The sequence below is a fragment of the Symphalangus syndactylus genome, chromosome 14, assembly GCF_028878055.3.
Source record: "Symphalangus syndactylus isolate Jambi chromosome 14, NHGRI_mSymSyn1-v2.1_pri, whole genome shotgun sequence".
NCBI lineage: Eukaryota > Metazoa > Chordata > Mammalia > Primates > Hylobatidae > Symphalangus > Symphalangus syndactylus.
The window spans coordinates 38,953,455-38,970,462 of NC_072436.2; the positions used below are offsets into that span (position 1 = coordinate 38,953,455).

At 37.2% G+C, this 17,008-nt stretch overlaps 1 protein-coding gene across 4 annotated transcripts in view; it reads right to left on the bottom strand.

Moving 5' to 3' along the window:
• Positions 1-17,008, bottom strand: part of BUB1 (BUB1 mitotic checkpoint serine/threonine kinase) — a 40,824-nt gene that overhangs the window by 17,768 nt on the left and 6,048 nt on the right. For 3 of the 4 annotated variants that reach the window (XM_055240919.2, XM_055240921.2, XM_055240920.2), the window contains 12 exons: positions 15,591-15,634; positions 14,527-14,624; positions 12,892-12,944; positions 12,616-12,800; positions 11,353-11,504; positions 6,631-6,890; positions 5,037-5,095; positions 3,671-3,799; positions 3,467-3,577; positions 2,600-2,699; positions 2,086-2,167; positions 793-970 (listed from right to left, as the gene is read on the bottom strand). In XM_055240919.2, the coding sequence (XP_055096894.1) occupies positions 793-970; positions 2,086-2,167; positions 2,600-2,699; positions 3,467-3,577; positions 3,671-3,799; positions 5,037-5,095; positions 6,631-6,890; positions 11,353-11,504; positions 12,616-12,800; positions 12,892-12,944; positions 14,527-14,624; positions 15,591-15,634 (1,451 nt within the window). Of the gene's footprint in view, positions 1-792; positions 971-2,085; positions 2,168-2,599; positions 2,700-3,462; positions 3,578-3,670; positions 3,800-5,036; positions 5,096-6,630; positions 6,891-11,352; positions 11,505-12,615; positions 12,801-12,891; positions 12,945-14,526; positions 14,625-15,590; positions 15,635-17,008 lie in introns of all 4 variants that reach the window. The other variant, XM_063616620.1, reaches the window with a different exon arrangement.

Below are 17,008 nucleotides of genomic sequence, written 5' to 3' on the forward strand. Positions count from 1 at the left end.
AGGTTCTGCAGGGTCAACTGTGGAACTTGAGCATCCACCTGGATTTTGGTATCTGCAGGGGTTCCTGGAACCAATCCTCTGTGGATACCAAGAGGACTGTCTAGTTTGTAGGTTGGTACTTAATAGTTAACAATTATCTGTGCTCAATGACAATGTCATATGTTAGGATTCAATTCAGATATATGATGAATTTTTAAATATATAGGGTGATAGATTTGAAACGGTAGAAATAAGGACTACTCGTGAGTTTTATCATTACTTTCTTAAAGTCAGATCACTAAAAGTAAGAAAAATAATACTTTCTGACTATTGTACTTGGCTATGTCTAATAAAGTTGACATATGTGTGTAGACACACATCTAGGACTAAAATTGGTTATCTGTTATTCTTATTAAATTAGAAAATATAAATGTTCATTATTTTTAGCATTCAAATAATTTAATGTCTGTAGTGGCTGTTTTGTTTGTTATGAAACAAAGTAAACATGCTCTATCTATACAAATGGGTTGGACCTTATTTCCTTTAATGCTTCTATAGATTTTCTCCCATTCTACCTATAATCTAAGCTATTATATTTTAAAAATACATAGACTTTAGGAAGACAATATGCCAAAGGAAAAAAAAAACCTATGAACAAAAATACAATGAACAGATTTTAAGTTTCTTCTTTATGATTTTCAAAGTTCCCATGTGGAATTTTCATGAAGAAAACTATAAGAATCAAACTTCATGAAGAAAACTGAAAGAATCAAAGTTGGCAGAAGACAGACACTAAAACAGTGTAACACACACCTTTATCTTCTAAAATGTGCACTGACTCCGCTGGAAGCTTGTGGAATGGTGTAGACGCAAGTTGTGCAGCAGATGTGAAGTCTCCTGGGCTCTTAGGACTGGGTGCCAGGGTTTTGTTGCAGCGAATACCCCATATAGTTGAATCATCCAAAAACTCTTCAGCATGAGGCACTTCCTCCTATAACAGAAGATGAAATGAAAAAAAGCAGCAATCTCCCTCTTTTGTCCATGAAACCTTATTCCGTAACACTTTAAGATCCAAAGAAACAAGGATTAAAGAAGAAACAGATGTCAACCCCTGGCTAACACAGCCCACAATATCATGGTTCAGTTCTTTTCCCCAGAACTGGAAAATCAGTGGAGTTACATTACAGCAAGAGCCACATTTTTGTTTTATATATTTTTTAATTTGGAAAAGTTGTGGTTTACATAAGAGTTACAAAGATAGCACAAAATTTCCACATATCCTCCTCACCAAGCTTCCCCTAATGTCAACTTCTTATAGAACCGTGGCACATTTGTAAAAACGAAATGGGTACTATTAACTGTAGAGTATTTGGATTTCACCTTTTTTTTTTCCCCACTAATGTACCTCCTCTGTTCAGGGATCCAATCCAGGATCCCATGTCACCTTTAGATGTCAAGTGTTCTTAGCCTCCTTGAGTCTGTCATTGTCTATTGGCCTTTCCTAGTCTTTCTTGTACTGACACTTTTGAACACTAGTCAGAAACTCTGTAGAATGTCCCTACACAGTTTGGGCTTATTTGATGTTTTCTCATGATTAGACTGGGGTTACGGATTTTTGGGAAGGATGTCAGAGGTGAAGTGTTCTTCTCATTACATCATATTAGGGGATATCTGCTGTCAACACAACTTATTCCTGGTTAACCCAATCACTTGATTAGGCAGAATCTGCCATGTTTCCCTACTGTAATCTAATTTTCCCTTTCCCTTTGCTTTTTATCTGAAGCAAGTCACCAAATCTAGCCACACTCAAAAGGAGATGAATTAAACTGGAGGAAAAAATTCAAAGAATTTGTGGATAAATGTGAAACCACCACAGTAATTAATATTAATAAATAATTTTGGTAGGACACTTGGAAAATATGCATATACCCTATTTCTTCTTGAATAATTATTAAATAATGTCCTAAAAGAAACATATTCTTCCTATGTTTCATATTTTTCAGCATAGTTTCACATACACATTATCCTCTGACTGGCATAATCATTTGGTAGAATAAAGCAGATGGGTTGTAGGACCCATTTCATAGATAAAACAGGTTTGCTTACCTTTGGTTTTGAAGGAAGTCTGCTGACAGAGCGTTCTCCAAAGGTCCTGGCTCCTGTGGATTTATTTTTAGGCTGTGGTAATCTAAGGAAAGATTTGCTAAATTATAAATAGTAAAATATGCTAAGGAAATAAATGCTATCACTTGACCATTAGAAAAGTTCTCTACTTACCCTATTTAATGAGTTAATCTTTATATAGATATTCCTTGCTTTTATAGCAGTTCTAGCAAAACTGAGTGTAATCAAATTAACATGACTTATAAAAGTAGACCTATCATTACTTAAGTGAGGGTAGGAAATACAGAAATTTCTGTCACATAACTTTTAGAAGCCAAAAATGAATTCCTGCAGTACGGTAGATCTGGAGAACTTCGGCAACACGCCCCTGGTCGTGTGGTCAAAAGGCTCATCTGACCATGTGATTGACAGTTCACATTCTGTCCTCACCACCACACCACCTCTGGTCCCAGAGAAAACTCTGCAGCATCCCATTAACTAGATGGTATTTTTTTACCCATAATTTTCTTTGTTTCCATCTTCAAACACATGAAAAGCAGATGACAAAGAAGAGATGATCTTATTGACTCCCCAAGCCCCAGACGACCTTACATCTTCTGCAACAGAATAAAAAATAGCATCTAATTATTGTAGTAGGAAAAAACATCCTTTATGTTAAACTTCAACTACAAATAAGAAAAAGGAATAACAGCTGACAGAAAAGAACTAATATCAGCCTTTCAAATACTAGGCAGTAAGTCACTATAGTGAGATGAAGTGACTTAACTATAGTAACAGGATTTTGTACTCAAGTCCCAGGTCACGAGTCCCTGCCACATATCAGCAAGGTGTTAATCATTCTCCTAAATCACTACTATTGTCACCTGACTCACTCAATAAACGCTCTCAGGGTTTTGTTTTCCATTTCCTTCAAGAAAGAATTAACCTCTTAGCTTTACATTTCAAGTCCTCCTGAGTCTAACTGGCTTCTACTTATCTTTATCATGATCTCTGGCTTCTAGCATGAATCCCCTGACTCTAGACAAATGTGGGCTAGCTGCCAGCCTCCTCTAACACTCTGCCCCAGCCATTCCTCTACCAGTGAAGGCTCAAGTCACACCTTGAGTACTCAGCCCTTCTTATCCATGGGGGTTTTGTCCTTCTTTAGCACTATTCTTTTTTTTTTTTTTTTCCCTTTAATCAAGCAAATCTATCACACACATTGAGTACCTTGTCAAGAACTGTCTTATTTTTATTTCATGCATTCCCTGCCCTTATGTGACAAGCTAATCAAGGGCAGGGCCACCTCTTAAATAATTCTTGATATTTTCCGTGATAACCACCTATAATGCTATGCACTTAGTCGCTTTTAAATAGTTATTACTTTGAAACTGGGCTTCAAATGCATCTTCATTTTGATCCAGAGATTGCCATTCATCTTTGTCATCAGAAATATCAGGAAGTGTAGGAGCCTGAAACATATTCATGATGAAACCTTAAAGAACAAAAAGAATAACTGTAAACAGGTTGCAAAAGAGCTTTCATTAACTTGTCATCAGGTGCTACACACTCAGATAAAATACTTTACCTAATGCTTCTTTTGTGTGCACGGTGGGTGATGGCTGCACTTTGGATGGCGTTGCCTGAACCATTCCCAGTGATGTGTTTGGAGTTGTGTGAAAAGAACTTGTGTTGGCAACCTTATGTGTTTCACACCCTAGCGAAGAAATGGAGACAAAATGTGGTATCAGTAGGGACATCAGAATAACTTAAAAGACACACAATTTAAGTAAGTCACAATTAAAACAGTTTGTCATTGTTAAAAATTATCACTAAGAATTTCCAGTATTATAGTGCTTTCATATATTTCATTTTTATCTTTATAATAGTCCTATGAAGTAAATGAGGTGAAAATTATCCTTTTACAGAAAAGGAAATGAAGGCTCAAAGAGATTGAGTGGTTGGTCTGGATTATACCATATTAGCAACTTTGTCATAAATTATACCCTTAGTGCCCCTGTATACCAAGTTCATAGTCACAATGTAAATCTTAAGATTGGCTTACCATCTCATTCCACTGCAGTCAGGCATAGAATACAAGGCCCTGCACAGCCTGGGTCCTGTTTGATCAGGCCTCACCTTTCTCCTCTTCCTGCTTACCTCCCCACATTGGTCCCTTTGCTGTGCTTAGAATATATCAGAGATTTTCCTGCTTGAGGGCTTAGCACTTAATATTCCCTCTGCTTGAAAGTTTGCCCAAGCTAATGGCATGGTAGCTCCCTAACTTTAGCCCTTTACCCAAATATCACCTTCTCTGAAATTTCAACCCCACAACTCCAATGTACATTTCTTTCTCCCTCTGTGTGGATGGAGATTTTTTGTTCATGACTTCATCCCTAACCATGTATAACAGTGCCTGGCACCTACAGAGCAGGCTCAGTAAGTCTTGGTTCAGTTAATGAACCTCCAGCTATTTCAAACAGCCCTGCTCCTCACCAAACTGTCCAGAAAAAAGATGTCCAAGTCACACAGGGGGAAGTGAAAGCCCAACCTGTGTGTCTTATTATTTATAAGACTTATCTCCTATGCAAATGCCTCTAACAAAGTAGTACCGATTAACAGTGTAACACTCCTAATTAAACTTTTGATAACCTTTCCTACCTAACATACTAAAGATGACTCTGTTTTGGATTAATTTCCTGAGAAATTTACTAGAAATGTATTCACAAATTACGTTTCCAAAGAATGTTAAACTAAGAAGATGTGACTAACAAGTGGATTTCTACATTTATTTGAAATAGTTCAGGGATAAATAACTTATACTCTAAGAATAGGAAAACTAACACTCAGGTTCATTAAGGCCTGAAGGCTTCATAAACCACAGCCACAAAATACACCTCTGAGTGACATAGAGGAATCTGGACAGAAACACATCTATTATAATTAAACATTACCTTCTTTGATCTCTGCTCCACTCTGTGGCTTGAATTCATGAGTATTCTTATTCACACATCTGGAAGAGAAAACTCTTGAGACACACTAGAGAATAAAATGCTTGATCTAGGCTGGACACGGTGGTGGCTCACACCTGTAATCCTAGCACTTTGGGAGGCCGAGGCAGGAGGATCGCCTGAGGTCAGGAGTTCGAGACCAGCCTGGCCAATATGGTGAAACCCCTTCTCTACTAAAAATACAAAAAAAATTAGCGGGGTGTGCTGGCAGGCACCTGTAATCCCAGCTACTTGGGAGGCTGAGGCAGGAGAATCACTTGAACCCAGGAGGCAGAGGTTGCAGTGAGCCAAGATCGCACCATTGCACTCCAGCCTGGGCAACAAGAGTGAGACTCCGTCTCAAAACAAAAAAAACAAACAAAAAAAATGCTTGATCTATTAGAATTTTTAACTAACTCTCAAGAAATAATGGTAGAAAGAAAAAAGAATCAGTCAATAATTACAAGCCTGTTAAAATACAGATGGAACTACTTAGGGTCTACAGTGTTGGTAAATAAAATGTTTTTTTTCCTTTGAGTTCCATTTCAGGAAAAGAATTCTTACAGAAAAGACCAGGTACTAAACAATTGTGTGACATAGTGATTACAGGGATAAGAACCATCTCTATATGTGGTAGAGTCCTATGACTATTCAAATGATCACATTCATTACAGAGGTTAAAGAGTTGAGCCCGGCTCCAGGCAGCTAACCAGAGTCAGGACGTGGAGAAGCACTGGTGCGCCTCAGCTGTGCAGGATACCTTTGCTGTGATGAGCCAGCAGCCACAGTGCAATGTCCTCTAGTGTTTAAAAGTAATGGTTATCAAGAAAGAAAAAAATGATACACAAGCCATTTATATCACACTTTAAGTGCACTTGGGGTAGTGGATCTAACATGTCTATTTAACATTGCTGGAGTTCCCTGTTAAGGTATAAAGTAAAACATGCAAAGCATTTTTAATTTTACAAATCCCTATAAAAACGAGCTAAAAGAGAGCCAAAATGACCGGAGGTAAAAATGTAAATTAAACAAGCGATACGACATTAACTATAATTTCTGAAATCTGGAAAAATCCCTCAAAATTGGGGTAAAAACTTCCAGCGCAGAGGTACATTTTGAGAGACAGAATCATGTGTATTAATCCCAAACTGCTCCCTGTGGGAAGACAGAAGGAATATGAGAACACATGTCAAATAATTGTCTAGACAGTTATGATCCCTGCAGGTATTCAATCAAAGCCAGTGAGCAAAGGCGATTTTAGCCTAACAGCTGTATATTCTTCAGTTACAAAGTGACTGTTGACTTTCAGGGTACTGAAAATTTTTAATTCACAAAAGTATAAAATAAAATAAATACTCTAAAAGAAGCATGAAATAAGTAAGCCTAAAGGATTGGGAGCAATGTTTTGCCACTTGCTTTTTCAACAACATACCTATCTAAAAATAAAAGGCAGATGTCATTCATCTTTTACATACTGTTCCTGATAATGCAAGTCATGTAAAGAAGGTGACAGGTGCCACTCACATCACTGTCATCTCTAGGACTACCTTCAGCTTACCCAGCATCTTTGCTGGCCACTGCAAACATGGAGTCTGTTACTGTCTGGGCTTTCAAAGGAAGAGGAGGAGCAATGCTCTGGCTGGTGGCTGGGGACACCAAAGCTGCAGAAATAGCATTTGCCAAAGGAGGAACAACAGGAGGTGCCTCTCTTGGGTTCTTTTCCATGTTCACTGATGTCTGCTGATAGGTGACTGGAAGACATGGAGCTCTCAGTTGCTGCTGGGAGCCTACACTTGGCCCCATACATGCTGGATTAACCTTTCATGTTGAACAAACAAACAACAAAAACAAAACCATGAAGTCCAGAATACTACTAATCAGGCATTACAACTTCTCAAAGCATGGCATCTGTCTTCAATAGATTCCTTTTTCCTTGAAGTTTACCCATACTCCTTCTTCAAGCATTCTGAAATGTACAGTCAACAACAAAAAGACCACTCTACAAAATGGATGCTTTGTAGCTTCTGAACCACAGACACCATTAGCAGCTCATAATTTCTAACCACTGAAATAATAAGTCTCTATAGTTGTATCAGCATTTAAGTATTATCTTATTTCTCTTTACTTAATTTTGGGAAAAGGTCAACAAATCAGTGTTATCAAAAGCTCATTACGGTTTTCCTCCCATTAAAATACCCTTAGATTGGTATATGAGATAGGGCTTGAAAAAGGGAAAAAAATAAATAAATAAAATACTTTTCATAGCCGTTTTCACTTGAAGAATAGGAAACACAAATATAAATTGCAATAATAACTGCCACAAAAGCCTGTCTCACAACAGGAAGCATAATAAGCTCTAAATTTAAAATCTTTGCTTTGCTACTCACATCAGTGTAAGATTGTAATTGTATGCTTTAGTGTTATAAAGTTAGATGAGTTAATTTCTCACCATATAAAAGTATGCTTATAAATTGTTAAGAAAAACACCAGTCAGGCATGGGTGGCTCAAGCCTGTCATCAATCCCAGAACTTTGGGAGACAGAGGCTGGTGGTTTGCTTGAGCTTAAGAGTTTGAGACCAGGCTAAGCAACACGGCAAAACCCTGTCTCTACAAAAAATACAAGAAATTAGCTGGACATGGAGGCATGTGCCTGTAGTCCCAGCTACTCAGGAAGCTGAGGTGGGAGGATCACTTGAGACTGGGAGGAGGAGGCTGCAGTGAGCTGAGATTGCACCACTGCATTCCAGCCTAGATGACAGAATGAGACCCTGCCTCAAAACACAAACAAACAAACACACACCACCAAATGTCTAGGGCAAGAATAGTTATTTTACAGACTAATGGAAAAAAATATAAAAACCTCATCCTCACTTGTCAGCAAAAATGATAACCTACACCTTTTCTCACCTACCAAATTAGTAAAGATTAAAAATCATCATAATATTCAATTCTGAAGAAATATTCTGAACAATACCAGAGATTTTCTCCACTAGACACCAAAACACATAAGAAAGTTGGAGGCCGAGGTAGGTGGATCACGAGGTCAGGAGTTCAAGATCAGCCTGGCCAACATAGTGAAACCTCATCTTTATTAAAAATACAAAAAATTAGCTGGGCATGGTGGCGGGCACCTGTAATCCCAGCTGCTCAGGAGGCTGAGGCAGGAGAATTACTTGAAACCGGGAAGCAGAGGTTGCAGTGAGCGGAGATTGCACCACTGCACTCCAGCCTGGGCGATAGTGGGAGACTCCATCTCAAAAAACAAGAAAGTTGTAGTAAATACACCTATGAAATGATCAAGAAGAGATCTACTGACTAAAGCAAAGGTATAGATATTTTAGAATTGGATCTCATATATATGAAAATTTAGTACATGGTAAAGATATTTTAAATCAATGGGGAAAGGCTGAGCAGATCAATAAATGATTTACAGACAACAGGCAATCCACTTGGAAAATATATCCTGATGCTATTCATACAGAGAAGTAAGTTTGAAAAAGGGAGGCTTCTAGTTAAAGACAGTGGCTTGATATACTCCCAAAATCTCACCAACATGACAGTGAAGGAATTCTAACACTTAACATAGCTGTTGAAGGAGGCTAGGAGCGGTGTATCCCTAATTGCTAGACAAGTTCAGAAATCTACAATGCTAGCTACACCTCAGAATGGAAGTGAAGGTGGAGGTGAAGACAGGAACATTGTAAAAGTGTTTAAAAGCAGATGCTGGCCGGGCACTGTGGCTCAAGCCTGTAATCCCAGCACTTTGGGGGGCCGAGGTGGGCGGATCACGAGGTCAGGAGATCGAGACCATCCTGGCTAACACGGTGAAACCCTGTCTCTACTAAAAATACAAAAAAAATTAGCAGCAGGGCATGGTGGCAGGCCCCTGTAGTCCCAGCTACTGGGGAGGCTGAGGCAGGAGAACAGCGTGAACCTGGGAAGCGGAGCTGGCAGTGAGCCGAGATCACGCCACTGCCCTCCAGCCTGGGCGACAGAGTGAGACTCCATCTCAAAAAAAAAAAAAAAAGAATTTAATAAGATGGCCATAAAAATTAAGGCAATCTCAAATAAAATTAGGGGGAAAAAAGGACAAAGATAGAAAATGGTGAAATTTAAGAAAATTAAATGACCAGTCCAGGACAGACTAACAGAGAGTATGAGGAAAAAATATCCACCTCTAAAAATATATATCAAGAAAATTCCCCAGAATTGCAAAACTAGAACATTTAAGCACAAAGTATAATGGATGAAAAGATAAATACCAGATACATCACTATGTCACAATACAGCAGGGAAAAATGATTCTATACCCCCTAGAGAAAAATAAACATCACATCAAAGAATTAAGAATCAGAAGGACTCTGGGTTTTTCCACACCAATAGTGCAAGCCAAAAAACAATGAAGGAGTGTCTTTAAAAACTCTGAGGGAATGTGATTTCCTTCCTAGAACATTGTGCCCAACCAAATTATCAACCAAATGTGAGAGTAAAATAAAGATGCTTTTAGACATGCAAGAGACCTCAAAAACTAATCCCTCAAACATGCTGCTGTTGCTTTCTTTTTTTTTTTTTAAATAAGCTACTGGAGAATGTGTGCCTTTGAAATGAGGACATTAAGAAGAGATAAAGACATGGGAACCAGGGATATACCACAGGAAAGGAGCCAGGGAGAACAATTTATTAATAATTTCTTGTAACTATCCAGGGAAAATATAAATTATACAAAAAAAAAATCCAAATAAATCAGAAAAAAATGAAATGACTCAATAGAAAAATGGACAAAGCCATTCAGTCAATTTAAAGGAAAAAAGTTAAACAGCCACGAAATGTATCCAAAAAATGTCCAAATCTACCTATAATTAAAGAAACTACATCAGGTGCTTGAAAATATTTAGTATAGTTAATGTTAGCCAAATGTGTACAAGAAACAAGTCCTTTTACACACTATTAATGTGAGTGCACAATCCTAAGTTTATAGAGGGCAGACTGACAGCATTTTAGGTACATACACTTGAAAGGCAGCATGATTTCTAACAGTTTCTACATGATACACTCCCTTTATAAGGTATGACAGAAGACTATGCTGCAAGTAGAATTAGTTAGATATCTACGCGATAGTAGTGAAAGACCTATCAGAGGTATTAGGTAGAAAAAGCAGAAAATAAGTCTTATTTATGTAGAATGTTCTATTGTATTCGTATTTATGTGTTTTCATACACAATAAGTCTGGAAAGATACAAACTATAGCAGTTAGCAATAAAGGAGAACATTCAGACCAGACGTGGTGGCTCACACCTGTAATCACAACACTTTGGGAGGCTGAGGCAAGAGGATTGCTTGAGCCCAGGAGTTTGACACCAGGCTGGACAACATGGCAAGACCCCATCTCTATTAAAAAATAAATAAAAAATTAGGTGGGTGTGGTGGCACATGCCTGTGGTTGCAGCTACTAAGGAGGATACAATGAACAGTTATCATACCACTGCACTCTAGCATGGGCGACAGAGCAAGACCCTGTCTAAAAATTTAAAAAAAAAGAAAAAGGAGAATGTGTGTGTGTGTGTGTGTGTGTGTGTGTGTGTGTATGTGTGTATATATACATGCATACATACATACATATATACAAATGAATGCTCTCCTTCATATATACATATATACACACCTTTCATGTGATATTTTAAAAAACCATCTAGTCACATTTTTATACTTTCCAAATATGTAAGAAAATAAAGTATCTTCATGGTAAGAAAATAAAGTATCTTCATGGTATCCTATGTCATAGACAGACATATAATATGAAAGATTAAGCAACCATTATACAGTTTAAATGAGTTTATTTCCAATCTCCTTCATTCACTACTAATTTTAAGAAAATATATGTGGCTCTAACACACTCATCACTTCCCTGCTTTTCCAAGATGAAATAATGGCAAACAAAAAATATATCTAAATGATAAATTATTGAGAGTACTATACTCCAATTTTCATTACACAGTAGTCACTGTACAAAAACCAGAAAAAGGTCTATATATAAATACATGAATATATAGACATGTACACATACACACAAACATGTAAAACATACTACCATTCTGTTTTGTAACTTTCTACTCTCACTCTACATTGTGAACTTCTGTGTCAAATTATTTTAGACTTTCTCAGAAAGTTACTAGCTAAATTAACATCAGAATTAACTCTAAAACAGCACATAGAAAGGAACAAATCAAACTGCCATTCCTGCTGCTGGGCACAGGACATGTCATGAAGGGCACAACATACCTCGGACCTTTCCTGGGAAGCGGGCAGATTCTCATGGGATGTCTCCACCACCTGGTGCAACTTCTTATGAAGTTCATCCATTTTCTGTTTTAATAGCTGTTCTTCAAAAGCATTTGCTTCTTTCCTTTTCATATAATGTCTGTCTTCATTTACTTTAGGAAAGATAAAAATGGTTTGCATGCAAAATTTAAATCCAGGTCATCATAGGAATACGTGCAAAATGCGGAAAGGGTTATATTTTAGGGGGCCGATTTTTTTGTTAGTCTTTCTCATATTTGGTTTTAGAAGTGAAACTTGTATCACCTTTTAATTTTTACCTGCCCACAGCTTGGCTACTATATGTTCAGGGCATGTAAGCTACTAAAAAAAAAAAAAAAAAAAATCTACATGCTTATCAAAAATAATAATAATAGCACAGTATAATAGTAAAGATTTTGTTAGTCATCATATACATGATTGTTCTTGTAAACAATCATGATTGTGCAAATCATTTTAAAATAAATTTTTATTTGTTTTTAAAAGATAAAAATTTCTAGAGACTTTCTAAGTAGAAGTGAAGTACACTAGATGATCAGGGCTTCAAGCATGCTGTGGTCAGTCCCATTTCCAACAACTGGTTAACAGAGCCATGCCACAGACAAGTCAAAGAGTCTGGCTTAAGACTTTTGGTCATGGTACGTGAAAGAAAAATGCATCTATGCCCAGTACAAAATGAGTCCTCTGTGTTAACTGACTTGCCTTCTGTGTTGTCAACCGAGTATAAAAAGTAATGAACAAAAAAGAAAGGCCCAGAATGGCTATAGCCCAAATAACTTAGATAGTATAAAAGTCCCGAGTGGAATAAAGGTTCAAATAACTGACATAGAGGTTTAGAATTACTATATACAGATAATACTGAAAAATTTTTAAATATTTATTTCATTAAAGCTAAGATGACAGTGGTATGGATATCCAATTTAGTACTCTTTCAACTATGAGTTTGCTGCCAAGACATCAATTTAGTCCTTGGACTAAGTTGGCTGCTACACTAGTGGTTAAGCAATTTCCAATTCAGAAAAAAAAGTGCAGCTCACTGCCAGCGCAGTTTTCTCGGGGCAAACACAAAATGGGTTAATAATGATTTCTGGGCTTCTGATAGGATGAGATGAAGACTTTTTTGCAGTCTTTCAACATAGTCAATTATTCTCTAATAAAGTAATTACTCAGAGATGAGGATTTTTTTAGGTGACATAAGAATAACTAAAAATACAAGATTGCAAGTACCCCATTGCTCATGCTTTCTCCGTTGATTATATTTCTGGGCTCTCAGTTCTTCAAAGGAAAATTCTGATTCCCCACGAATAAGCTTCTCCTTGCAATACATAACAACCTGCTCAACATCGACTTTGGATGCCAAAGATGAGTGCACAGAATATTCTGATTTAGAAATCATGATCACTCTTTGTTCCCTACAATGGGGGAAAATACATTATTTACAACAACGTACCGAGGAGCACTTAAAGGAAACTAATAATAGATTAATGCACTGATTATACTTGCATATTTGACTCTTTATCACAAGCTGAAGATATCACTCCAGAAAGCTCTGAACCCTAAAAAACAGAAAACAAACATGAGCCTTCACTTATCTGAGAAGAAAGCTTCACCCAAATGATTTCACAAAACAATATGAAAATGCTTGAAGGGAAGAGGGACCTTAATCCCAAGTAGATTTATGTAATTTTAAATTAGGATTAATATCAAAAGATTGTTTGTATCAACAACCTTACAATAACTATTGTAACTTAATCTAATCAAAGAAAGAGGTTTTTTTTGTTGTTTTGTTTTGAATAAAGTCCTACTCAGCAGTAGAGAAGAACCATAGTTGATTTCCCTTCAATTCATAGTCTAGTAGCTACAGTATAGTGTCTGAACATTATGTGATTGACATTCCCAACTGCTGTGTTAAATTTTTTTTTTTAATTAAAATTTTCCTCAGGTACTACTCTGCCCTCAAGAGTTCTCAAATTCATTCACTAAACAAATATATGCCAGACACCTCCATGTCACACTCTGAGCTAGGTCTGGGAAATGTGACTGCAATCAAGACCCGTCTCTACTGTCTAGAGCTTAGACAGGATAATAGGAGGTCAGGAGGCTGGCAAGCATGTGTAGGACGTAAAATGTAAATTGGGACAAGCTGCACTACCTGTCAAAGTCACGAATGCATATTCTACTTCTAAGAATGTGTTACATTAATAAAACCTGTACATACACCCTAAGCACAGAGGCATTTCCATTGGATTTTGCTTCAAGGAGGTCCTTGATGAACTTTGAAAGAAAGTTGTACTGGGGAGGGTAACATGGGAAACATAGTTGGGAAACATGAGGCTGCGGGAAGAAGAGAGACTTGATTATTTTCCCATGTTGATACACCATGGAGGCAGAAGAGATCTCCATAGGGCAAAAATCTTGATGAGGATAAGGACAAGCACAGATAGAAGGCCACCTTTTCTCACAGGGAAGGATGCAGTTACATTTATTGGTTGGTGGCAGAAAACTGACAGATGTCGCTTGATGGCATCTGCTATCTGTTGAAATAGTATTTTTGAAGTTCCTGAGAGGCTAGAGGTAGCCAGGTCCCAAGTTTGAAGAGACTGAAAAGAAGTCTAAAATCACTATAGTTTGGGGCTAAACAGTGAACCTGGAAACATAAGAGATACACAAAACATAAAGAGTGAATCAGACACTGGAAGCATGTCCCAGTGCCCGGGAGTATGAGACCTCCCTGTTACTTGAGGTAACAGGCACCAATCCTTGAGGCTCTGAGTTTTGAAAGGCAGGCTCAGGAGCCCCCAGGTGGATGCATTCCCAGGTAGGGATTTCCAGAGCCTATGCAGAGGCCAGCAGAACAGAGGAAAGGACATTGGTAAGGGAAAAGCTGGTGGGGAGAGTAAAGACAGGAGGCTGTGTGGTGAGGGCCTCTGGGTTAGACAACAAATTGTATTTGAGGTGAGCTGTGGGGGAGAATAACAGGCCCAGGAAGTTGCCACAGGAGCAGGTGGCTGACATGGAGCTTAGAGCCATGAGTGAAAAATCAAAGAAATGAGATGTCAAAGTGGATGTAGAAGGCAGCCAGGCTGGCTATTCAATACCATTCCCAGTTTCCACACAAGCTACAAATGTCATTATTACCTGATTCTTAGAAACGCAGGCCATGTTATTTCCTGGATTTGATTTTGATGTCATTTGATTTAAAACCTGAACGTTATGCAGAGGTTCTGAGGTTCTAGCTATGAGGGAAAAGAGGATAAAATAAGGAGAAATTAAGGGTAAAACCATAATAAGTAAAATTATCACATAATAAATTCCCGATTCTTCCCGTAGGAATCATTAGAAGTAAATCAACTCATTCACACTGTCTCAGAAATTGCAACTAAAACGTTTTTAAAATAAGTATTATACAATTTTCTGATCAATTCAAAATGCCAGGAAGTACCCAAAAGAAATGTAAAACCTAACTAATAATTTTAAATAACCGGATAGGATAGGCAACGCTTATTGCTGAAATGTGATATTTAGTTCTAAGAAAAAGAAATGGCTATATTTCTTTAAAAGTTGCATTAAACACATTTGATTCCATTCAAAATAGATGGAGTCCAGATTAAGTATTTTGCTCAATTTTGAATTAAAAAAAAAAATCCTAGAAATACAGTGAAATTATCAAGCTTTTTTTGCAGGTTTGAGTTTTTAAAATGCTAAGACAAAGCCTCTGCTCTTTGGGGCTATTTAGTGGGCATTATGATGATCAGAATGCTTTCTCTGTTACCTGAGAGTACAATTTAGTTTTCATTAAAAATTGGATTTTTTTTTTTTTTTTTTTTTTTGGTGGAGATGGAGTCTCACACTGTCGCCCAGGCTGGAATGCAGTGGCATGATTTCAGCTCACTGCAACCTCTGCCTCCCGGGCTTAAGCAATTCTCCTGCCTCAGCCTCCTGAGTAGCCAGGACTACAGGTGCCCACCACCACACCTGGCTAATTTTTGTATTTTAGTAGAGATGGGGTTTCACCATGTTGGCCAGGCTGGTCTCGAACTCCTGACCTCAGGTGATGCACCCATCTTGGCCTCCCAAAGTGCTGGGATTACAGGTGTGAGCCACCATGCCCAGCCGGGTTTGTTTTTTAAAGAAAAGGAAATACTAGTACAAATCCAAGACTAAATGGACAACAACAGGCATTTTAGAAAGCCTGATTTTACCTTGAGCTGGCAAATGGGTTTCAGTGAGGCGTGTCTGAAATAACCTAAATGACAGCAGAAAAGGCATCAATGTAGATTATAAACTTACAGTACATAGCTGTTAGAGTGAAAACTAAATACCACAGACAACTTATTATAAGCTAGTGAAGTCTGACATCAAGATAGAATGTACAGTTGCATTTTAGAGTTGCTTCGAAATTAAAAAATAAAATTCTGGAAATATTTTTATATCTAGTACATTATCTGTATTACAAAAATTCCTCCTTTTGCCTAGTTTATGTTAGTATTTCTCAAATTCATATAAAAATGCACCCTCTTTCTCCATGTGTCAAGTCTGCAAATGTTTTAACACAGGATATTTGACCTCCTACTTTAGGTTCTTTATACGTTTGGAACATAATGAATATATTTGGAAGAAAGAAGTGAAAATACAAAAGTACTTAGATTACTGCTTCAAAAGGCAGACATATCATTGTTCATGCTCTGTGAGAAGTTCTCAAATATGTCATTTCATGGCATATTTCATTTTCAACTCTACCTGTCGAGTAATGTGCAATTCCCATGCCTGACATTTCTGAGCAATGCGAGCCAAAGTGCACACTATAAAGCAACCAAGTGGTAACCCTTGTTGGCTCTTAAGTCAAACAAACCAATGGTTAAGAAGCCATTTTATGTGATGAGGAAAGACTGAAAATTACGTGATATTAAATAATTATTGTCAGTTTTCTTAGGTATGATTATGCAATAAGGCTCTGTAAGAAATAAGATTTTAGAGATGTTTACAATAGGGTTTGGGGGAAAATATTTTGCTGTTATGGATCGGCTTTAAAATTCGTCAGCATTGAGAAACACGAAATGTTAATTATTAAAAGTTGGTGATAGGTAAATGGAAGTTTATTATACTAATTTTTTTTATGTGTGTTTGAAAAATCTCAATGACATTTTAAAAAAGCATGAGTAATATAGAAAAATTGAAAAGATGAGTATATTAAAGGCTGGCAAAGGGTGCAGTAGATAATAGGTCTCAAATTCTACTAATGAGAGGGGAAGAGTAAACAATTGGTATAACCTTCAAGTAGGTAGTTTGGTTACATGCACCACAAGTGTAAAAACTCTTCATATACCCTTTGACTTAATAGTTTCAATTCTGAGATCTATGAGAAGAAACTAAGTAAAAATAGGAAATATACTAAAAAATACTTTTATGTTGAAGGAAAAAGACCTTGACACAAAGCTGTATATATACATAAAGCATGCATGCAATCCTGTAACAAGAAGAGAAAAAAGCACCAAGGAAAATGCCAAAAGGTTTTCTTTCGTTTTCTGTATTTTCACAATTCCCTAAGTGAGATATGTTTAATCATAGAAAAAGTTTTAAAAATGTGAACAATGTTATTAAGAAATATATTCATCACAGG